Source organism: Oncorhynchus tshawytscha, linkage group LG21 (genome assembly GCF_018296145.1).
Source record: "Oncorhynchus tshawytscha isolate Ot180627B linkage group LG21, Otsh_v2.0, whole genome shotgun sequence".
NCBI lineage: Eukaryota > Metazoa > Chordata > Actinopteri > Salmoniformes > Salmonidae > Oncorhynchus > Oncorhynchus tshawytscha.
The window spans coordinates 12,724,654-12,749,008 of record NC_056449.1 but is presented as its reverse complement, the minus strand read 5'-3'; the positions used below and the strand labels follow the sequence as shown (position 1 = coordinate 12,749,008).

Sequence of the window (24,355 nt, the reverse complement as noted above, 5' to 3'; positions counted from 1 at the left end):
AAGGTACAGGACGGCAGGCAGGCTCAGATCAGGTCAGGCAGAGGTCGGTAATCCAGTGTAGGGACAACAGTACAGGACGGCAGGCAGGGTCAGGGTCAGGGAAAGGCAGAGTGTTCAGGCAGGCAGGCTCAGAGTCCGGACAGGCAAGGGTCAAAACCAGGAGGGCGAAAAAAAGTGAGACTGGGGAAAAGCAGGAGCTGAGAAAAACGCTGGTTGAATTGACAAACAAGACAGGCAGGCAGAGATCAATAATCCAGTGTGATGTGACAAGGTACAGAATGGCAGGCAGGCTCAGGGTCAGAATGGTCTAAACCGGGACAACTAGATAACAGGAACTAGAAACAGACAGGAGCAAGGGTAATAACGCTGGTAGGCTTGACAAACAAAAATGAACTAGCAAGAGACAAACAGAGAACACAGGTATAAATACACTGGGAATAATGGGGAAGATGGGCAACACCTGAATGGGGGTGGAGACAAGCACAAAGACAGGTGAAACAGATTAGGGTGTGACATCTGCAGAGTATTGTTTTTCTGTTAGGTAGAGTACTGTCCACACGTTGTTCTGTTCTGCAGAGTACTGTCCACATGTTATTCTGTTCTGCAGAGTATTGTCTACGTTGTTCTGTTCTGCAGAGTACTGTCCATGTGATGTTCTGTTCTGCAGAGTACTGTCTACATTGTTCTCTTCTGCAGAGTACTGTCCATGTGTTGTTCTGTTCTGCAGAGTACTGTCCATGTGTTGTTCTCTTCTGCAGAGTACTGTCCATGTGTTGTTCTGTTCTGCAGAGTACTGTCTTTGTTGTTCTGTTCTGCAGAGTACTGTCTATGTTGTTCTGTTCTGCAGAGTAATGTCTACGTTGTTCTGTTCTGCAGAGTACTGTCCATGTGCTGGTCTGTTCTGCAGAGTATTGTCTACGTTGTTCTGTTCTGCAGAGTACTGTCCATGTGTTGTTCTGTTCTGCAGAGTACTGTCTACGTTGTTCTGTTCTGCAGAGTATTGTCTACGTTGTTCTGTTCTGCAGAGTACTGTCCATGTGTTGTTCTGTTCTGCAGAGTACTGTCCATGTGTTGTTCTGTTCTGCAGAGTACTGTCTACGTTGTTCTCTTCTGCAGAGTACTGTCCATGTGTTGTTCTGTTCTGCAGAGTATTGTCCATGTGTTGTTCTGTTCTGCAGAGTACTGTCTACGTTGTTCTGTTCTGCAGAGTACTGTCCATGTGTTGTTCTGTTCTGCAGAGTACTGTCCATGTGCTGGTCTGTTCTGCAGAGTATTGTCCATGTGTTGTTCTGTTCTGCAGAGTACTGTCCATGTGTTGTTCTGTTCTGCAGAGTACTGTCTACGTTGTTCTGTTCTGCAGAGTACTGTCCATGTGTTGTTCTGTTCTGCAGAGTACTGTCCATGTGTTGTTCTGTTCTGCAGAGTACTGTCTATGTGTTGTTCTGTTCTGCAGAGTACTGTCCATGTGCTGGTCTGTTCTGCAGAGTACTGTCCATGTGTTGTTCTGTTCTGCAGAGTACTGTCCATGTGTTGTTCTGTTCTGCAGAGTACTGTCCACATGTTGTTCTGTTGTTGGCTTGTATGGCGTTAAATTGGATTTAAAGGTGTTTTGTGTTCACATGTAGTGAGACTTTAGTTTGTTCAGGAGTCCGAGCAGAGAACTGTTATGATGAGGAGAGGGAGAGTATGTGATGGAGGAACAGAGAGATAAAAAGCCAAAAGGGTTGCTTTCCTTTTTTCTCTTTGTTCAGAGAAAGGGGAAGGTCCAATATGACCATTACCCAATGTGTGAGAAAAAGAGAGAGAGGCAGGGAGGGGGACAAGGTGACCTACGGAATGTACTAAATCATTACAGAGATAGAGGCACAGATAGGGGTGAAACGAAGAAAGAGAGGACACAGGGAATTTATGCGAAAAGTCTTATCAGCAGCATTGTGTGGTAACTAAAGGCTCTCACTCACATACTTCTAAAGAAACTGATGCAAAATACACTTATCGCTGTAGCTGTCTCTCAAATAGACACATGCACACAACCCAGTTCTCAGGATGCCTAAGATATGGGCTTTTATTACGGATTTCTTCACCTACGAGACGACCAAGTCGGTGGTGGTGAAGAGCAGGTCTGTTGGAATCATCAACCGCGTCGTACAACTACTCATCATCATCTACTTCCTATGGTCTGTACAACCTGTTTTTGCCTCTGTGTGTGTGTGTGTGATAATGTTGACCTCTCTTCTTCATCTCCTTTCCTCTCTCCAACATTCTAGAACTCTTGTTAAATAATCCTCCTTCATTACCTCTCCCCCTCCATAATCTTCGCCTCCATCTATCTTTCTTTCTGTTGTCGTTTAGTTGGGTCTTTTATCACGAAAAGGCGTACCAGGTGAGAGACTCGGGCATCGAGTCTTCGGTCATGACCAAGGTGAAGGGCTTCGGTTACCATAACAACCGTGTGATGGATGTGGCGGACTATGTCGCCCCTACACAGGTCCGTGACACCCTGAGCGTGACCCCTAAACCTTGACCCTAATCTGAGACGACACCAACGTTATACTGCAGCGCAACCATACTTAGTTACTGTACACAACCTGTATATTGTACACTCCCCTCCATATTTATTTGAACAGTAAAGCATAAATGTTTTATTTGGCTCTATACTCATTTTGGATTTGAGATCAACTGTTTTATATGAGGCAGGAGTGCAGAATGTCACCTTTTATTTGAGCGTGTTTTCATTCATATCTGTTCTAAGGTTTAGAAATTAAAACTTTATGTATCTAGTACCCCATTTGAAGCTGTCATAAGTATTTGGACAAGTTCACTTAAAGTGTATTAAAGTAGTCAAACGTTTTTGGATTATATTGTGTCCAATAGAAATGTAATATTGTAATATTGGTCCCATGACTTGAATGGGATTTGTGCCACAAACGCTAAAACGTCAGCATGTGGAAACAGTGCCAAGGAAAGTAAACCAAAGCATGAATCACTGTCATGTCTTGTCCAGAGACTGCTTACGGGTTAAGGAAACCAATGTAATTTTGTCATTTGGGTGAAGTATCCCTTTAACACACTATAAGTGAATTTTTCCAAATACTTATAACACCTTCAAATGGGGGGACTAGATACACAAAATGCTTTCATTTCTAAATTAAATGAAAATAAAAGGTGTCGTTCTGGACTGTTGCCTCATATAAAACATTTGATCCCAAAACCAAAATTCTGGAGTATAAAGCCAAATGAAAGGTTTTCGCTTCGCTGTCCAAATAAATAAGTTGGGGAGTGTAACTGTGCATACTGTGCAATATACAAAATATTGATTCAACTTTTGATTAAATGATCGCAATATGTAGGTGGAGTTCACTCAGTTGAAACATACCCGAACAGTCTTTTGATACTTGATATAAAGTGATTGAGCACTTAGTGGTGGTCATTTTAAACACTTAAAGGGAAGTGTTTTGTGTGAGGTGATGAAGGAAAAGTCCTTTGGTTGGGTGGAAGTTGTGGCCGAGTGACTCATGATGTATAGCTACTACGTCAGTTTAGCATTAGCCCAACCAACTGGTTAAACAATTACAGACTCATGCATTGGTTGAGGCTTTGAGATGATTTTAGCAGTAGGCCTGATATGTTGCCTTGACGATGTTTAGGCTAAACTGTTGGTTTTGAATATGATCTGACAGGGTGCCGCAGTGTTCTGCATCATCACCAAGCTCATCATCACAGAGAACCAGTTCCAAGGATTCTGCCCGGAGGTGAGTCCAGTCCAGTATACATGTACCATGTACCTTGTTGTTGTAGCCACGGACAAGCATACCTGATTCTACTTGTCAACTCATCATCAAGCCCTTGACAAGTTGAATCAGGTGTTTTTGTCTGGGGCTACAACAAAAAGGTGTGCTGTTGGGGGTACTCGAGGACCGGAGTTGGGAAACACTGCACCTATACCATGTTTATAACAATACAGAGTACTCTACTCTATGATGTCCCGGCCATTACCACTGGCAAAAGCCAAGGCATTTCATATTGGGTGGTGACAGAGTTTCTGATCACAGGGCAATGTTACTGCCTGTGTATCAGGCCTGCATCTATGTCCTGCATCTGTACTGTCTGTGTTCAGAGTGAAAGCAAGTACAAGTGTGACACGGATGAAGAGTGCGACAAGTATTTGGGGAGCTCCACTGGAAACGGTGAGTCCCTCTCTTCTCTTCTCCGTCATTCCCGTGCTGGGACTCCATTGTGTTCTCTCTCTCTCTCTCTTTCCATTCACACCTGGTTTTGCATTCCCCAATCCCACTACATGTATTTATTTACTCATCTGTTCCCCCTCATGTCTTTGTGTGTAATTATTTGGTGTGTTACGTGTTGTACGCACTAGGCTAAGCGTTTGAAGCTTATTTGTATTGCTCTACATTTATGTTGTGTGAATATTGTGGGCGCTACACACTTTGCCTTGTTGGCTGGAGGAGGTTTTTGACGCAGCTGCGTCCGTCTGTTGGTTTCTCCTGCTGTAATAAAGTGTGTGCCTGTTCACAACCCTCTGCTCTCCTGCACCTGAATTCTCCACAAGTACCCACACGCCTGACACTCTCTCTATTTCTCTCTCTCACTCTCTCTCTTCCCCCAGGAATAATAACTGGTGCCTGTGTGAACTCCTCTAAAGGACGACGCTGTGAGATGGAGGGTTGGTGCCTTGCAGAGGACGACAAAGTCCACATGTAAGACATTTCTCTCATTATAGAAAAACCTTTGAATGAGTATGTGTCCAAACCTGTGACTGGTACTGTATATACATTCTCTCCCTCCCCCTTTCTCAGGCAACCAATGATGGAAGTGGAAAACTTCACCATCTTCATCAAGAACAGTATCCGCTTCCCTATGTTCAACGTTACCAGGTGAGTCCCACACACCTCCCATTTCTGGGGCTGTAATGGGCAGACCTTTATGAAGTTGTGCTGGAGTACTTTCAGGAGGTCTCACCCATATCCACGGGAAGTTGTTTTGAGTAGTGAGACTAACAATAAAATCTAAATTCCTAACGTGATGAATAGCCAGAGCATTGGACAAGATTGGTTAAAAACTTTTTAGGGCTGAGATCCCGTTAACGGGATCGATATGACAACAGCCAGTGAAAGTGCAGGGTGCCAAATTCAAAACAACAGAAATCTCATAATTAAAATTCCTCAAACATACAAGTATCTTATACCATTTTAAAGGTAATCCTCTCTTCATCAGATGACACTCATAGAACTTCATGTTACACAATACATGTATGTTTTGTTCGATAAAGTTCATATTTATTTTTAAAAATCTCAGTATACATTGGCGCGTTATGTTCAGTAGTTCTAAAAACATCCGGTGATTTTGCAGAGCCATATCAATGTACAGAAATACTCATTATAAATGTTGATGAAAATACAAGTGTTATACATGGAAATATAGATTAACTTCTCCTTAATGCAACCGCTGTGTCAGATTTCAAAAAAGCTTTACGGAAAAAGCAAACCATGCAATAATCTGAGTACGGCGCTCAGAGACCCAACAAGCCAAAAAGATATCCGCCATATTGTGCAGTCAACAGAAGTCAGAAATAACATTATAAATATTCACTTACCTTTGATGATCTTCATCAGAATGCACTCCCAGGAATCCCAGTTCCACAATAAATGTTTGATTTGTTCGATAATGTCCATCATTTATGTCCAAATAGCTACTTTTATTAGCTCGTTTTGTAAACAAATCCAAAGTCACGAACCGCGTTCACTAGGAGCAGACAAAATGTCAAAAAGTTCCGTTACAGTCCGTAGAAACATGTCAAACGATGTATAGAATCAATCTTTAGGATGTTTTTAACATAAATCTTCAATAATGTTCCAACCGGAGAATTCCTTTGTATCTTCAATAGGGAATGAGTTGAAAATCCTCAGATTTCCCACTTCCTGGTTGTTTTCTTCTCAGGTTTTTGCCTGCCATATGACTTCTGTTATACTCACAGACATAATTCAAACAGTTTTAGAAACTTCAGATTGTTTTATATCCACATATACTAATAATATGCATATATTAGCAACTGGGACTGAGGAGCAGGCAGTTTACTCTGGGCACCTTATTCATCCAAGCTACTCAATACTGCCCCCAGCCATCAACTGCAGCCTCAGTTAATTTAACTCATGGCTGTTTGTAAATAGCCCATTACAGTAAATAGCCCATTAACTAGTTGACAAGTTAACAAATTATATGTTGCATTCACATCTCCAACTCAACCAAAAAATGTTTGTTAAAGAATGTGATTACACCAGGTGCTCAGATGGAACGATCCATGCAGTAGATACAGTGCATTCGGAAAGTATTCAGACCACTAAGTTTTTTCCAGAAATAATTACCTATCCCAGCATATTAATATAAGACAGTAACTTTAGACCAGTTGCCGACTTGCTAACAACATAAAACTTATCTTCAGACGCACTTCAATCTCCAAGGGCAAACAAGCCTATATTTGATGTTACCATTTATACCACGGCAGGCAGTAGTACTATAAAATGGTACCTTACCTTTAGAAGACGTATCATAAAGCGTGACCTACATCACAAGGCGCAGACGAGACGGCAAGGTTTTGAGTTGAATATGATGATGATTACGTCATAATCCAATGTATCTGTCAGTTGACGCTCAAAAGACAGCAAACTGAGGTGGTTCAGCCGGGCGTTTGTCATTGATGTGCGAAGATGATTTTTTTATATCCTAGTTGTTGTTGAGAAACGTCTCTCCACACTGCATGATGTCATTGGAAGTGTGACAGAGAGTTTATATTTGGGAAAATATCATCAGGGCAGCTGTCAAGTACACTCATTATGGAGGAAAAGTCACTCTTTCCCATGTTCATTTTGTGACTGCTGAATAAAGACAGTGAATTCAGCATCCTCAATTGATATTGCGAAAGATTTTATTGCTTCAAAAAGTTCCTGGCCTTCGCACAGGGTGATGTGTTAATTAATTTTACATTATTATTAGGAAAGAAATCCTTACAGTTTACATCATTCAGTGGAAATGGAGGAGACTGAAGAGAAAACATATGCTTCAAATATTTTGCTTCCTCTTTCAAAATATAATTTGGTGAATCGTGGATATCTCCATCATTTGTAACGAGTTTCTGTAAATTATTTTTGGTAGAATTTCCATGTGTTTTTCACCATTTTCCATCCAATTCACTTTATTTTTGTAATACATTACACTTGATGGTTCTTGAATAAGTACCTCCATTTATTTAGTTTTTCCTCTAACCTATTTTATGCCTCTATAAGTACAGTTTCCGTTACCATCTACCTGCTCTGTTACTTCCTCTATTTCCTTTATTAGTCTAATCTCTTTTGACCTAAACTGCTTTTGATTTAATGATGTGTATTGTATTGAATGGCCTCTAAAAGTACATTTGAAAGTGTCCCATACAATAAGGGGATCTGCTGTACCTATGTTGTACAAATAAAGTCAATTATGAATCATTTTGTCTTAGTTAAGAACTTAAGAACAAATTGTCAACCAATAGGCTTTGATTAAATTTCCACTATCCCCATCCACGTGGAAATGCTGTCAGATTTATATGGAGGCCAATTAGATGGTGGTTCACTCGCATTCAGTCTCCTATGAATACTTTTGAAACTTTTGATGCCAGCAAGAACGAGACTAGGAAGTAATCAAGACGTCTAGCTTGATGAAGCCTCCTCCATGTATATCTCACTGGGTCAGGGTTTTTCAACCTCCATATATCCACAAGTTCTAATGTAACCATGATCTTTGTGATCTCCTTCAGTACTTGAGGGTGATAGTTTGTAGTGTGATTTCCTTTACGATCTATTGAGGTACCTAAAACCATATTATATTCTCCCACCATAATAATAGATTATTTCATTGCTTGTGAGCTCAATAGACTATTATATATATTTTTGAAAAAGTATGGATCATCATTATTTGGCCCATATAGATGAATTAACCAGATCTGATTTTGGTCCAGTAGCATATTTAAAATAATCCATCTTCCTTGTTGATCTGTTTGCACAGTTTGCACAATCGGATCAAAGTGTGTATTAATTAGTATAGTCACCCCATTTGAGTTTCTTTGCCCATGACAAAAATATATTTCTCCCTCCCAGAAGGTAATTGGTAATTACACAGGTAATTGTTGAGCGTGAAAAACCCAGCGGCGTTGCAGTTCTTGACACACTCAAACCAGTGCGCCTGGCACCTTCTACCATACCTCGTTCAAAGGTACTTAAATCTTTGTCTTGCCCATTCATCCTCAATCCATGTCTCAATTGTCTCAAGGCCTAAAAAACATTATTTAACCTGTCTGCACCCCTTCATCTACACTGATTGAAGTGGATTTAACAGGTGACATCAATAAGGGACCATAGCCTTCACCTAGCTTCACCTGGTCAGTATATGTCATGGAAAGAGCCATTTAGTACACTCAGTGTAAGTATTGGATGTGTTTTAACCTTGAGTTGTCTATCTGTGTCATTCATTTAATAACATTTGATTTTAATACAAGCCTTGGCTGTCATCTCCTCCATGATGAGGTCATCTCTTAGTGCCCTGACCTGTTCACTCAGCACATTTTAGGGCTTTCCTGTCAACTCGTTGCCCTCTCTTTTCTGTTGAAGGGGATTTGGCTCTATCGCTCATGTTTTTACCTTCCCTCTCTCTCCCACAGAGGGAACTTCCCATCATCCCTGAATGCGACTTATATCAGGAGCTGTACGTATGACCCGGAGCACAACCTCCACTGTCCCATCTTCAAGGTGGGAGAAGTGCTGCGCTACACAGGACAGAACTTCTCCACCATCGCTCAGACAGTGAGACATATTTCCTCCCCTCTTCCACCTCTCCATCTCTCTCCCCCGAGAGTCTCCATCTTTCTTTCCTCTACTCTCTCTCTCTCTCTTTCTCTCTCTCTCTCTCATTCTGCTTTCTTAACACTCACTTCTCCCTCTCCATTTTATATATCTCCAGTCCCACATGCTTCTCCCTACATTTTCTCTTCCCTCTCCTCACTTATCCCCCCTTCTCTTCCCTCCCTCTATCTCCCTCTATCAGGGTGGAGAGATTGCGATCAACATTGAATGGCAGTGTAATCTGGATGAGTCAGAAGAGAGATGTGAACCACACTACTCCTTTATGCGGCTTGATGCTGTGTTTCAGAAGAATGGCATCACTAAGGGATACAACTTCAGGTACTGAAACCCTTTTCAGTTTAGTGTCGTTCAAGGGAATCCCCCTCTTTCTTCCTCCTTCTCCCTTTCTTCTGTCAGGTCGTTTTCCACCACCTTTTTCTCCACTCCTCACCCCCCCTCTTCCACGTTGTAAAGCTGTGTTCATTGACACTGTCTCTTCCTCTATCTCCCTCCACAGATTTGCTAAATATTACAAAAATGAGAATGGGACGGAGTTCCGCACTCTCCACAAGGCCTACGCCATCCGCTTTGACATCCTGGTCACTGGCCTCGTGAGTGTGGATTAGGGTGTGTGTGTGTGTGTGTGTGTGTGCTTTCGTACCTGTTATCTGTGTATCACATGGGATTAATCTGTCTCTGTTCTTTCAGGCAGGGAAGTTCAACACAGTTCCTACTCTGATCAACGTAGTGGCAGCCTTTACCTCCGTGGGATTGGTAAGGCTTCTGTACTCAGACTGTATGTTTCAAAAGGAGGCCATGCAATACGTTTAGAATGTTACCACCATTATAAGCAAGTACAGTGAGCTCCAAAAGTATTGGGGCAGTGTCAAATGCTTTGTTGTTTTGGCTCTGTACTGCAGCAGCACTTTGGATTTGAAATTATACAATGACTTTGATCTTAAAGTGAATACTTTTTAACCACTTTTTTCTCCCCAATTTCATGGTATACAATTGGTAGTTACAGTCTTGTCCCATCACTGCAACTCCACATGGACTCGGGAGAGGCGATGGTCGAGAGCCGTGCGTCATCCGAAACATGACCCAGCCAAGCCACACTGCTTCTTGACACAATGCCCGCTTAACGTGGAAGCCAGCCGCACCAATGTGTCAGGGGAAACACAGTACACCTGGCTACCGTGTCAGCATGCATGTGCCCCGGCCCGCCACAGGAGTCGCTAGAGCGCGATGGGACAAGGAAATCTCGGCCTGCCAAACCTTCTCCTAACCCAGACGACGCAGGCCCAATTGTGCGCTACCTCATGGGTCTCCCAGTCATAGCCAGCTGTGACACAGCCTGGAATCGAATCCAGGTCTGTAGAGACACCTTAAAACGCCGCGACACTCGGGAGGCCCCCGCAAAAAGATTTTAATTAACCTCTACGGGATCGGTGTCCCCCCCCACACGGGACGGTTGATCTAACGTAGGCTAATGTGATTAGCATGAGGTTGTAAGTAACAAGAACATTTCCCAGGACATAGACATATCTGAAATGGGCAGAACGCTTACATTCTTGTTAATCTCACTGCACTGTCCAATTTACAGTAGCTATTACAGTGAAAGAATACCATGCTATTGTTTGAGGAGAGCGCATATTTGGGCAGTCTTGATACAACATTTTGAACAGAAATGCAATGGTTCATTGAATCAGTCTAAAATGTTGCATCTAGTGGCCAAAATCGAAATTGCGCCTAACCTGGAACAATACACTGTGACCTTTCTCTTGCATTTCAAAGATGATGGAAAAAAAAAACTCATGTTTTTTAAAAATGTATTATCTTTTACTAGATCTAATGTGTTGTATTATCCTACATTAATTTCACATTTCCACAAACTTCAAAGTGTTTCCTTTCAAATGGTATTAAGAATATGCATATCCTTGAAGTCGGAAGTTTACATACACCTTAGCCAAATACATTTAAACTCAGTTTTTCACAATTCCTGTCATAGGCCAGTTTGGATCACCACTTCATTTTAAGAATGTGAAATGTCAGAATAATAGTAGAGAGACTGATTTATATCAGATTTGATTTATTCCATCACATTCCCAGTGGGTCAGAAGTTTACATACAATCAATTAGTATTTGGTAGCATTGACTTTAAATTGTTTAGCTTGGGTCTAATGTTTTGGGTAGCCTTCCACAAGCTTCCCACAATAAATTGGGTGAATTTTGGCCCATTCCTCCTGACAGAGCTGGTGTAATTGAGTCAGGTTTGTAGGCCTCCTTGCTCGCATATGGTTTTTCAGTTCTGCCCACAAATATTCTATAGGATTGATGTCAGGGCTTAATGATGGCCACTCCAGTACTTTGACTTAGTTGTCCTTAAGCCATTTTGCCACAACTTTGGAAGTATGCTTGGGGTCATTGTCCATTTGGAAGACCCATTTGCGACCAAGCTTTAACTTCCTGACTGATATCTTGAGATGTTGCTTCAATATATCCACATACTTTTCCTTCCATGATGCTATCTATTTTGTGACGTGCACCAGTCCCTCCTGCAGCAAAGCACCCCCACAACATGATGCTGCCATCCCCGTGCTTCACGGTTAGGATGGTGTTTTTCGGCTTGCCCATCCTTCAGCTACAGTACCCTTAGCCCCTCCCATCTATCTCTGAAGACCACCCAGTTTTGATTTCTAGCTGACATATATTTTTAAACTATGCTGTAATGTTTCACAAAAGTGTCTGAACCTTTCTATTCTCATAGTTTCTACCGATTGTAAATTAAAGATAAAATGTTTTGCTAAGCGCATTATATTATTGATCAATTGACTATGACTTTTGAAATCACCCAGCAGTGCTATTTGCAGAGTTAGCTCAAGGTAAATGTTGTAATTCTTAAGCCATTCCTGAACCTTGCCCCAGGACTACCTGACATGATGACTCCCTGCTGTCCCCAGTCCACCTGACCGTGCTGCTGCTCCAGTTTCAACTGTTCTGCCTTATTATTATTCGTCCATGCTGGTCATTTATGAACATTTGAACATCTTGGCCATGTTCTGTTATAATCTCCACCCGGCACAGCCAGAAGAGGACTGGCCACCCCACATAGCCTGGTTCCTCTCTAGGTTTCTTCCTAGGTTTTGGCCTTTCTAGGGAGTTTTTCCTAGCCACCGTGCTTCTACACCTGCATTGCTTGCTGTTTGGGGTTTTAGGCTGGGTTTCTGTACAGCACTTTGAGATATCAGCTGATGTACGAAGGGCTATATAAATAAATTTGATTTGATTTGATTTTAACCTGCAACCAAAAACAAGCTACTGTACATAATATGGGCATAACCAAGACTATGGGCTGTACCAAAACAAGTGAGCTAATGATTCTGTCTCTTTGCAGCAAAATCTGCAGAGCTGGGATGGTAGTATCCCTCATAGATATAACATCATTTTGGTTACAATAAAAAATAAAAAAAATCATTTAAATTGAAAAAGTTTTGAATCTGGCATCGTTTTGTGTATCAGTTCATAAACCATGTGCCATGGAATCAATTAATTGAAAATCTCTTCCCAAATATTTTGCAACCTGTATGGCACAGCTGTACATTTTTTTTTTCTTAAATTACACTAGTATACTTTTTTATTTATCACAATTTTCTTTAACCAATTTTGGTCTTTAATGCAGGTTCCTTGCCTTGTCCCCCTTCCGCTTGCCTCTACAATTTTTCTGTTAATGCTGCAATTAGTTGGTTATAATTTTGAATAGAGCTGACATTTCCATATATTTTTGTTAGCTGCATGTGCGACATAAATATCAACCAACTTTCTTTTCCATCTATTTTAGGGTACCAAAGATAGTGGGACAAATTTGCTTATAAGTGTATTAAAGTAGTCAAAAGTTTAGTATTTGGTCCCATCTGTAACTTTCTCTCTCATAATTATTCACGATTCAGTCAGAAATATCCATAATAATAGTAGCTTCCACATTATTGTAGAATTGTTTTGAAACATATTATATTCTTATTCACAGTAAAAGTGACTCCAAAATGACACAATACATTATATCCCATTAATTTCTATTGGGCACAAAATAATCTGAAACACAACAAAAACAAACGCATCCAACAAGTTTGTAGAGTCAGAAACTTGATGTAATAATTGAGTGCTGGGTATATGGGACCAAATACTAAACTATTGACTACTTTAATACACGTAAGTGAATTTGGCCTAATTCTTTTGGTCCGCATAAAATGTGGGGACTATACACAAAAAATGCTGTAATTTTTTAAGGGTCCACTTGATATGGATGAAAATACCCTCAAATTCAAGCTGACAGTCTGCACCATTTTCCTCATATTCATTATGTTATTTCAAAGTGCTGGAGTACAGAGCCAAAACAACAACAAACTGTGTCACTGTCCCAATATTTTTGGAGCTCACTGTATTTCCCGATTCGTTAAGTCAACTTGTATAACTCTTCGTTCTGACTGGCTGCAGGGTACGGTCCTCTGTGACATCATTCTTCTGAACTTCCTGAAGGGGGCAGACCAATACAAAGCCAAGAAATTTGAGGAGGTACTTTTTTAATTACTCAGATAAAAGTATATTGTTTTGTGTTATGCATCGTTTGTGTGTGGGAAAGAGAGGTGAATAGCATCTGTCTTATTCTCTCTTTCTCTCTACTCCATCTTCTCTCCCTCTCATCCTCTCCCCCTGTTCCTCTACCCCATCTTCTCTCTCCCTCTCTTCCTCTCCCTCTGTTCCTCTACCCCATCTTCTCTCCCTCTCTTCCTCTCCCTCTGTTCCTCTACCCCATCTTCTCTCTCCCTCTCTTCCTCTCCCTCTGTTCCTCTAAACCATCTTCTCTCTCCCTCTCTTCCTCTCCCTCTGTTCCTCTAAACCATCTTCTCTCTCCCTCTGTTCCTCTCCCTCTGTTCCTCTAAACCATCTTCTCTCCCTCTCTTCCTCTCCCTCTGTTCCTCTACCCCATCTTCTCTCTCCCTCTCTTCCTCTCCCTCTGTTCCTCTAAACCATCTTCTCTCTCCCTCTCTTCCTCTCCCTCTGTTCCTCTAAACCATCTTCTCTCTCCCTCTCTTCCTCTCCCTCTGTTCCTCTAAACCATCTTCTCTCTCCCTCTCTTCCTCTCCCTCTGTTCCTCTACCCCATCTTCTCTCTCCCTCTCTTCCTCTCCCTCTGTTCCTCTAAACCATCTTCTCTCTCCCTCTCTTCCTCTCCCTCTGTTCCTCTACCCCATCTTCTCTCTCCCTCTCTTCCTCTCCCTCTGTTCCTCTACCCCATCTTCTCTCCCTCTCTTCCTCTCCCTCTGTTCCTCTACCCCATCTTCTCTCTCCCTCTCTTCCTCTCCCTCTGTTCCTCTACCCCATCTTCTCTCTCCCTCTCTTCCTCTCCCTCTGTTCCTCTAAACCATCTTCTCTCTCCCTCTCTTCCTCTCCCTCTGTTCCTCTAAACCATCTTCTCTCCCCTCTCTTCCTCTCCCTCTGTTCCTCTACCCCATCTTCTCTCTCCCTCTCTTCCTCTCCCTCTGTTCCTCTAAACCATCTTCTCTCTCCCTCTCTTCCTCTCCCTCTGTTCCTCTAAACCATCTTCTCTCTCCCTCTCTTCCTCTCCCTCTGTTCCTCTAAACCACCTTCTCTCTCCCTCTCTTCCTCTCCCTCTGTTCCTCTACCCCATCTTCTCTCTCCCTCTCTTCCTCTCCCTCTGTTCCTCTACCCCATCTTCTCTCTCCCTCTCTTCCTCTCCCTCTGTTCCTCTCTTCCTCTCCCTCTGTTCCTCTACCCCATTTTCTCTCCCTCTCTTCCTCTCCCTCTGTTCCTCTCTTCCTCTCCCTCTGTTCCTCTACCCCATTTTCTCTCCCTCTCTTCCTCTCCCTCTGTTCCTCTCTTCCTCTCCCTCTGTTCCTCTCTTCCTCTCCCTCTGTTCCTCTCTTCCTCTCCCTCTGTTCCTCTCTTCCTCTCCCTCTGTTCCTCTCTTCCTCTCCCTCTGTTCCTCTCTTCCTCTCCCTCTGTTCCTCTCTTCCTCTCCCTCTGTTCCTCTCTTCCTCTCCCTCTGTTCCTCTCTTCCTCTCCCTCTGTTCTCTACCCCATCTCTCCCTCTCTTCCTCTCCTCTGTTCCTCTCTTCCTCTCCCTCTGTTCCTCTAAATTTTCTCTCTCTCTTCCTCTCCCTCTGTTCCTCTCTTCCTCTCCCTCTGTTCCTCTACCCCATCTTCTCTCTCCCTCTGTTCCTCTCCCTCTGTTCCTCTAAACCATCTTCTCTGTTCCTCTACCCCATCTTCTCTCTCCCTCTCTTCCTCTCCCTCTGTTCCTCTACCCCATCTTCTCTCCCTCTCTTCCTCTCCCTCTGTTCCTCTACCCCATCTTCTCTCTCCCTCTCTTCCTCTCCCTCTGTTCCTCTACCCCATCTTCTCTCTCCCTCTCCCTCTGTTCCTCTAAACCATCTTCTCTCTCCCTCTCTTCCTCTCCCTCTGTTCCTCTAAACCATCTTCTCTCTCCCTCTCTTCCTCTCCCTCTGTTCCTCTACCCCATCTTCTCTCTCCCTCTCTTCCTCTCCCTCTGTTCCTCTAAACCATCTTCTCTCTCCCTCTCTTCCTCTCCCTCTGTTCCTCTAAACCATCTTCTCTCTCCCTCTCTTCCTCTCCCTCTGTTCCTCTACCCCATCTTCTCTCTCCCTCTCTTCCTCTCCCTCTGTTCCTCTACCCCATCTTCTCTCTCCCTCTCTTCCTCTCCCTCTGTTCCTCTAAACCATCTTCATCTTCTCTTCCTCTCCCTCTGTTCCTCTAAACCATCTTCTCTCTCCCTCTCTTCCTCTCCCTCTGTTCCTCTAAACCATCTTCTCTCTCCCTCTCTTCCTCTCCCTCTGTTCCTCTAAACCATCTTCTCTCTCCCTCTCTTCCTCTCCCTCTGTTCCTCTAAACCATCTTCTCTCTCCCTCTCTTCCTCTCCCTCTGTTCCTCTAAACCATCTTCTCTCTCCCTCTCTTCCTCTCCCTCTGTTCCTCTACCCCATCTTCTCTCCCTCTCTTCCTCTCCCTCTGTTCCTCTACCCCATCTTCTCTCTCCCTCTCTTCCTCTCCCTCTGTTCCTCTACCCCATTTTCTCTCCCTCTCTTCCTCTCCCTCTGTTCCTCTCCCTCTGTTCCTCTACCCCATCTTCTCTCCCTCTGTTCCTCTCCCTAGGTCTCTGAGTCACAGATACAGATATTACTCTCTCGAGAAGGTTGCAGCCAGCTGTCAATCCAACCAGAGGAGAAGGTTTCAGACGACTCGGGAACTGTCTCCCTCTGCCTGGACCAGCAGCTTTGAGTGGTTTGAGGCAGGGTTTGTTAGAAGTTAATAGGGATTTATTTGTATTTTTTTTTTCTTCCCCCTAGTACTAAAGAATTAGGCAAACCATGATTGATGGCACACTCCAGCACAGTAGGTGGCAGCGTGCACCTTAACATTTTGTTTGAGGACTGCCATTATACCCAAGAAGAAGGAGAAGAAGAAGAAGAAGAAAAAAGAAGCTTTGAGTGACAGTCCACATCAACCCAACGGCAGAGTGGAAGTTCCTGCCACACTTCCTTAGTTCATCAGCAGCTGTTGATATGTTCCATGTTCATGTGGGTGAAGCAGTGGTGATTTTAGCATGTAAATCTTGGTGGGGCAAACTCCCCAAATTGTTTTTAGATGCATGCCAGCAAAGACACTACACAACACTAAACAATACATGAATTACACTATAACGGCGACAAGCGGTGCCCACAAACTGTTAGGGCCTACATAAAGCTGTCCCAACAGAAGAGCTTTCTTTCCAGCACAATGGAGTGAATCCTAACCACCGCTACACCTGCCTATCAGCGGAGCCTTGTCTGGCAACGAAACAATTAATTCAGCCTTATTTACTGCCTTTTTAAAAAACATAGCTGATAAAACAAATGTGGTTTCTACTGACAATTAAGACGTCCAAACTATGGCATACGGGAACGACGAGCAGATAATAGGCATTCTGTCATTTCGATTAAGACATTAATGAGCAAGCGGCGATGGATGTAGTCAATATAACTATGTGTTCAGCACTTTTGAAATGTACAGCGGCAGAATGCAGAAGATGGGCTGCTCTTACAGTATTTTCCCTGTACACCAAGTCAGAACTGTAGGATAAATGAAGGGGGCATATAAGCAGACAATGAAACCTCTTACAATATTAGATGATGACATTTCTCAAAAACAGGTTATAGGCTACATGTGCAGCACCACCGAAACAGAACAGTAGCGTTAGGCGAAATTAGAGGTGAAAATAGACCAAATTATTAGGGTGATGAACATGGGCAACTAACAGCTTACGACACAACATACACTTAGTATTACTTCCTTAGCTATAGTATACATAGCTCCCTTGCATATTACATCATTTATGCAGCAGCATACAAGGAATTTTGGACTCACCTTGGCTTGTGATGTGCTCACTTAAACATGAAGGTGGCATGGCGTTTTTGTCATCAAACTTTGTCATCAAAGTCTGGCATTCTTAGGATTTATGGTGGGAAATCACAGCCACTCCATTGAATAGCTGGCTACTGGTTGCATTGCAATCCTTGCAGTTAGCCACTGATTCCTTCCAAATAACTCATTGCTGAATTTGCGATTTCCAACTTGTTGTGTAATCTTTATGTCCAATGGCCGATGAGCACCGATACATTTTATCTATAATTTCTCTTCATTATTTCTCTTCATATGACAAGGATTAAAAAGGAATTTGCCAGTAGATTGCTGACTTGATTCGTGATGATTAATGCCAGCTAAGACATTGACAGTAAGCTGTTGACATGATCAGTCTAATCATAGCTACTGTACATATGATGTGATTTGACGTCATTTTATTTTTTTAGCCAATGACCTTGAGCCTTCTTGGAAGGGCACTTATAATATAACTCTATGGCAGGACCCAAAGGGCTGACATTTTGGATGTCTACCCTTACTAAGGACATAAACTTGGCCTGTGACGTAGTGTCCCCATGAGTGACAGAACACTGCTCCTATTTCAGCTGGCTCGCCACACCACCACAGAAAGCACTGTGCTAGGCTGAAACACCTGCATTTTGGAGCTGCCTTACTCAAGAACACAACAAAGAGACCATGTGTGTGTGCGCCTTTATTAACGCAATGATATTTATATATATTTTTTTTACATAGTTTGCAAACTAATATGTGACACATATTAATGCCAAAATAACATGCAAAATGGCAAGCCCCCCCAATTTAAAACAAATATACATGTTTAATTATTTATTGCTAAAAATGTGAGGCTCAAAACAGATGGGGCTCCGCCCCACTTGCCCTGAATGACGTAACAATTGAATCTCTGAATAACTTTTAAAATGTGTTTTTAAAATGTGTTCCGATCTTTGGGGGCAAACTATCTCTGTACAGTGGGATGAACACTTTAGTAAAAACAAACAAATAACTTTATAAACTGTTACTCTCAATATTGTAGCTGTTCCACAGTCTGCCGCCACATAAAAGCTTTGCCCTGGTCCCATTACCTTTGTACATACTCTGTAGTTCATATGTTACAGTTATCTGGCCTCATCCCTTTCTCCATCTCTGTCTTGCTCCATTTGTGATGTACTATAACAATGGGGGGGTATGAGAAAAGATGCCGTGGTCCTATATTGATCTTGGAACCTGGTGGAAAGCAAAGGTAACCAGCAATTATACAATTATCGGACTTGACTGAGTCGTGCCTGCTGTATTGTGTTTTTCTGCATTACACACCCAATATGCACGGACACATACACACACACACAACCTGGGCACTCCTCCTCTCACCAAGGACCCATCACAACACTAATAGATCAGCAAAAGAGCTTCTTAATGGCCTTACACCACTGTTAATTAATAAGGACTGATGAGGAGCGAGGGAGAGAGAGAGAGAAACGGTCCGTTATAACTATTGTCTCCTGACATTCCATGCTAATGGACTTAGAACACTTTCACACGTAAACATAGCGATCATGTAATGACATGAGTTTGTTTTTGTGTGTTGGCTTGTAGAATGATCGAAGTAATCTCGTTTCCTTTCCTCTTCCCTTCCCCATGGAAAGCACTAATAACTCAGTATCAAACATTTGAGTTGAATGAAAAAAAAGATGCAAAAGTAATTACAAAGTATTTTTACTATCTTGCCAAGTCTCTCTTGCAAAGGAGATTCTCAAGGTAATTGCTTGGTTAAATAAGGGTAGACAAGGATGAGCCTGTTATTGTTCAGTGCCTGTGTTTCTTCCTTGTCTTCCTCCTCAGAGCTAATATCCAGGCGGGGAGAGCAGCAGCGGGCTGTAGCATCATCGGCACAACTTGAACTTCCTCCATCACTGCATTCTCCTCTAGCGTGGAGTCCTCCTCTGTTCCACAATCCTCCTCTGAATCAGGATACTGCTGGATCAGGAGGCTGGGCGGCATGGTAACTACCTCCTCAGAGAACCGCACGTGACGAGATTTTGACATCCGCCTCTGAGGGAGGGAGGGAGGGAGGGAGGGAAAGAGAGAGAGGGAGAGAGAGAGAGGGAGAGAGAGAGAGGGTGAGAGAGAGAGAGGGTGAGAGAGATTGGGTGAGAGAGAGATTGGGTGAATGCCCCAAATGATTTTTCAATTTACAGTTGTCCAAATGCTGACAGTGTGGGACAGACAAATGAGAGTGAAATCTGTACAAACCTTTTTGGTCACTGTTTCCATTGATAGTGAGGACTCTGAATCTTGAAACACTGAGTGTTGCAGTATACTTCGGGTGACAAGGGGATGTGAGGTGGAAGAGGGGGAGGATGGAGGGAGAGGGGAAAGGGAGGATTTCAGGGGGTAGACAGGCATCATAAAGTTGTCCCCCTCTTCCCTCTCTTCCTCATCAGATGGGACTGAGTTGTCTTCTAATCTCTCTCCCCCCTCTCCTTTTAAACATTCTCTCTCTTCTTTCCTCTCCTGTGACCGGTGCTCTCTTTTTCTGTTCATGTGGACCCTGCTCTTCAGGGCAGAGCTATCCAAGACCTCCACTGGCTGTGGAACAACAAGGTACACTATTATCAACTTTAATCCTTAAGAGTCTATTATTGACGCACACATGCATCAATCTATGTGACGTAATTTAAAAATATCCCCATCAAAATCTGTCAGTTTAAGACAGAGAGATGTTTCTTTTTGCGTGGACTGCGTCAATCCACCTCATCCGCCTATGTTGACCTTCTGCATCTGCGGTGGAAGGTGGCCAAACTACAGCAGTGTTTGTCAGACCCGAAAATGTGTCTTTCACTAAAATATCTGTAGCATCTGGTTTGGCCCCACTGGACTCATCTGAAGTCACTACCTCCGATGTGCCAACTTCTGTCTGTTGTGTCCGAACCGTTTGGGCTACACTCTATGGAAAGATAAGATTCTCACTAACACGTTGGTGTTCTCCGTTTTATTCTACAACCCCCACAAGTGTCACGGGACTCGTCTGAAGACAACCCAGCACCACTTTAAACAATCAATATAAGTATGGAGGTAGTTTTGTGCCAACAAAAAAAGGTGTTAAGTATGTTTCCAAAATCTTTTTTATAATATATTTTAGCTCCTAGATATACGACAGACACTTCAAAAATGATTCCTTATGATTTATTTTTTGTCTGTCTGTAGTATGGGCTATAGTATAGTAGTAAAGGACAAATTCAATATGTTATCAAAATAAATGTATATATATTTTTTATACCTACAGGGGTCCTAAAATTCCAAATTAAATAGCTAAATGATCCATGGTATGACCACAGATCAGATCAGGTCACAGATTAAACCTAGTCCTGGACTACACTGCAAACTCAATGGAGAATTACTTTTTAGTCCAGGTTAGGCTTAACCTGCGTACAGGAAACTACACAATAAGGTTTGAGTGAAATCTTACCTTAATGAACGAGAACTCTAACACAGGTATATGATTTGGCCTCACTTCATCAGAACTGGTTTGTGATTGGACATGACCATATTCCTTTGGTGCCGATTGGATGAGTTCACATTTACTGTTCTGTTCTTGGACAAGGCTTGGTTCTGTGATATTCATATTGACAGATGAAGAAACATCAGCGCTTCTATCATAACTTAGGTCCAATTCACTTTGTCTGAAGTCCCACTGACTGTTCACATTTCCTGATTGTCTGACTCTGTCCAAGGTCATAGTTGATCGGCCGCTCTCATGATCTTGTGGCCGTCTCTGGCTGGCCTCTAATTGATTGGTGACCTCTTCAGCTGGTGTTTGATTGGCTAAGGTGTCTACTTGTGATGGATTTAGAAACCTGGCCCACTCCTGCCCTGTGAGGATCTCCTCCAACAAGCTAAAGGACCCAAGGCCGAACTCAAAGGAACTTGGGGATCTGTCATGACAAATAAGGAATACTAGATTAGATATATCAAACATGTACATACAGTATATAACTATCTAACAAAGCACCACTGTCTTACTCAATACTCACTAAAACAGGAACTGAGAACTTCCTGTGTGTGTGTGAGTGAGAGAGAGAGCGCGAGCGAGCGAGAGTGAGAGCACGATAACAAGCAGGTAATTGACAGTAAATGTCAGTAACTAGGGTGTGTCCGACACCTCAAAGCTGTCAGTGCCCAGTATCACCCTGACTAATGTCTCAGCTATGACAACCTCCCTTTGCATATACCAATATTACACAGAACTTACTCAGATGTGAAAGCAAGGTGTTATTCCTAGTTAGATCGCATAGTCAGAAGAATCTCCTCGCCCTGTATTTGTATTTACTAAGGATCACTTCATGTGTATGTGTGTGTAGAGTGTGTCTTATCATGTGTATGTGTGCCTCTACGTGTGTGTAGTGTGTGTCTTATCATGTGTATGTGTGTCTGTGAATGTATGTGTGTGTAGAGTGTGTCTTATCATGTGCCTGTGTGTCTGTAACTGTACGTGTGTGTAGAGTGTGTGTCGTATCATGTGTATGTGTACCGGTATGTGTGTGTAGAGTGTGTCTTATCATGTGTATGTGTGTCTGTAACTGTACGTGTGTCTCTTCACAGTCCCTGCTGTTCTATAGTGTATAATTAAGACAAAAAGGTTTTCATGACCTACTGACCTGACTAGGAAATACTCCATGCCGTATCTATAGGCAAAGTGGTACACATATTACATTTGAACCAATGCAAATCACATGACAGTAGATAAAATCTACTTCATTGGGAAATGAGTTAGCCATATGCACAGACGCTGAACAACCACAAATATATCAGTTAAGCAAACCATGGCTGCTAACACATACAGTACCAACGCTGATCTGCTACACTGACAGCTGTTTGATTGTCTGTTTGCTTTGAACTGACCTGAACAGACCTGCTGTACCGCTGTCTTCTGACAGAGTGGGAGGGGCTTCCCCCTGGCCCTCTCTGATTGGTGACTGAGTGGTCGTATAGCCTTCTTTATTGGACATCTTAGTGACGTTATCATCTCTGGTTAACAGCTGAAAATGTTGAATGAAAAATATATTGAATGTTTGAGTGTAACGCTAGACAGTTAGCTAACAAAGGTTAGCAAATATGTTACTTGTATTTGCTAATGAAACAGTGCATCATCAAATAAATAAAATGAGTCAAAGTCAACTCTACTGTACTTACTTTAACTTGTTTTGCATCTTTCCTTTCTTCTCTCACTCCATCCTCCGCTTTCCTTTTCTTCCCTAAACTCTCCTGCCTGTCCCTCCATTTCTCCTTTATCCTCTGTGTCAATCTCTTCATCGACTTAGTTGACGAGGTGTTTTCTGCTACACCTTGACCAGGTGACATAATCTTCATGACATCTCCATGTCCCGGAACCTCTGACCCCCCATAGCCCAAAGTCTGCCACCTCTTCATTTGAGTCCCCATGTCAAATGGAATAAAGTCAGAGTTTGACGTCATTAGAACCGACCGGTCATGGTTCTGAGCACCCTTGGTCTTGGAGCTTAGAGATGAGTTACTGAGAGGTGATGCGTCAATGTGGCCCTCGTTCCCGGTTTGAGTTCCTGTGAAGGTCATCACTGTTGGCAGAGCCCCCACTGACCCTCCTGGGTCACCTCTTACACTGCCAGCATCCTGTAAGGGGGCGAGGACAGGGGCACCCTGAGCAGCCAAAGGGGATGACACCATCTGTCCCCTGTCCAACTTGGGGAGACTGCCAGTGGGTTGCTTCCTCCCTTCCTCCCCTTTCCCTCTCCGAATGGATCCCCCAAAATTACAGTCCCACACAGGTATCCCAACCTCCTCCCTGGAGTCCAACCTCCACATCTCACTTTTCCTGGCCTTCTCACATCCCCCTTTTCCCTCAGCCGCTCTGACATCATCAGCCGGAGACAGCCCCAGAGCCCCATTGCCAATGGCGTTAGCCCAAGGTCTCCCCCCATCCTCCCCCTGGCCCTGGGCAGCTGTGGTGGGGCCGTGGGGGGCCTGGTCCTGCCTGCCGTGCTGGGTCTCTGAGCCAGGCTGGAGCCTCAGTCTCTGGAGCATGGACTGAAGCAGAGTCTGGGTGTCAACGGAGGGGTTTGGCTGAGACATTCAGGACAGAGAGCACTCTTACATCAGACCCCCTGGGTCAGACCAATGATGGTATATACAAACAAACATACAGTACATACATATGATATGCTGTATATGGATTATGGATTAGACAGACCAGCGGCTGTTGAGATTGAGTTACAGAAAACAATCTGGAACATTCCTTGTGTTTGTCCTCAGTCTTAGTTCAGTTTCAGGCGTGTGCCCTGGCGTCTCTTGTCTTGTTAGGAAGCATGTTAGGATTGTTCTCTTTATCATTCCAGTTGTTCTCCATTGTCATACTTCACCAGTTTTCCCAGATGGATTGTTGACATATTCTTTCCCCTTATTTCCTCTGTCTGTTGCATGGTCACTCCAGTCCTCCTTGGGTTGTCAGAAAAGTTGCGACATCGCTCTGTAGACTCAGCGGTGTCAAAAAACAGCAACGCTAAAACCCGCTCAAACTCTTCTGTCTCTTACACTCACTCTCTCTCTCTCACTCTCTCTCTCTCTCTTCCTTTTCCTCTAACAAATTCTCTCACTCTCCAGTTTGTTTCTCTCTATCTCTAGAAGTCACGCGTGTCGATTTTCGTGGTGGAGAAGTTGCCCTTCTTTCGATCATGTCATCACTAGGAGGAGAAGCATGGGAATGACATTCAACAGGCCTTACAGACAGATAAATGCACCCAGACCAGTGAGGCTGGTCTAACTACTCTATAGCACTTTCCTCCACAAGTGACAGTGACTCAATCTCGCTCGCTTTTGTCTATCTTTCTTTCTCTTTCTCTCTCTCATTCTGTCTCTCTGTCACATGTGTACACTGGCACATGCCCTCTTTCTCTGAACAGTGTGGTCAGAAGGTTTTTGGGGTGGCATTTTGTCTCAGCAAAAGGAGTTGGCCTCAAATCAGGAAAGACATTGCTTCTACTGTTCC

General features: G+C 43.1%; 2 protein-coding genes across 2 annotated transcripts; one reads left to right on the top strand and one right to left on the bottom strand.

Moving 5' to 3' along the window:
- The first annotated feature begins 2,034 nt into the window (after positions 1–2,034).
- p2rx3a (purinergic receptor P2X, ligand-gated ion channel, 3a) lies at positions 2,035–16,515 on the top strand. The gene is made up of 12 exons (XM_042302849.1): positions 2,035–2,177; positions 2,353–2,488; positions 3,681–3,752; positions 4,118–4,187; positions 4,625–4,715; positions 4,815–4,892; positions 8,705–8,846; positions 9,088–9,224; positions 9,403–9,496; positions 9,594–9,659; positions 13,377–13,454; positions 16,072–16,515. Exons 1-12 carry the CDS (start codon positions 2,047–2,049, stop codon positions 16,195–16,197), a joined length of 1,221 nt encoding a protein of 406 aa, XP_042158783.1. The 5' UTR covers positions 2,035–2,046; the 3' UTR covers positions 16,198–16,515.
- A 2,423-nt stretch (positions 16,516–18,938) lies between these two features.
- On the bottom strand, positions 18,939–24,193 carry zgc:113229 (uncharacterized protein LOC550612 homolog). Its single transcript, XM_024382967.2, has 5 exons — positions 22,528–24,193; positions 22,237–22,373; positions 20,804–21,269; positions 19,588–19,923; positions 18,939–19,386 (listed from the first exon to the last, which is right to left on the bottom strand). The coding sequence occupies exons 1-5, from the start codon at positions 23,440–23,442 to the stop codon at positions 19,141–19,143; spliced, it is 2,100 nt and encodes a 699-aa protein (XP_024238735.1). The 5' UTR covers positions 23,443–24,193; the 3' UTR covers positions 18,939–19,140.
- Between the last annotated feature and the right edge of the window lie 162 nt (positions 24,194–24,355).

Excerpts from the sequence above, each read along its gene's own strand:
- p2rx3a (XM_042302849.1), top strand. The coding sequence starts at position 2,047 with ATGCCTAAGATATGGGCTTTTATTACGGATTTCTTCACCTACGAGACG. Across the intron at positions 2,178-2,352 it reads ATCATCATCTACTTCCTATG|TTGGGTCTTTTATCACGAAA; the intron begins GTCTGTACAACC and ends GTTGTCGTTTAG. Across the intron at positions 4,188-4,624 it reads GGGGAGCTCCACTGGAAACG|GAATAATAACTGGTGCCTGT; the intron begins GTGAGTCCCTCT and ends CTCTTCCCCCAG.
- zgc:113229 (XM_024382967.2), bottom strand. The coding sequence starts at position 23,442 with ATGTCTCAGCCAAACCCCTCCGTTGACACCCAGACTCTGCTTCAGTCC. Across the intron at positions 22,374-22,527 it reads AAGATGCAAAACAAGTTAAA|CTGTTAACCAGAGATGATAA; the intron begins GTAAGTACAGTA and ends CAACATTTTCAG. Across the intron at positions 19,924-20,803 it reads TAGAGTTCTCGTTCATTAAG|CCAGTGGAGGTCTTGGATAG; the intron begins GTAAGATTTCAC and ends GTTGTTCCACAG.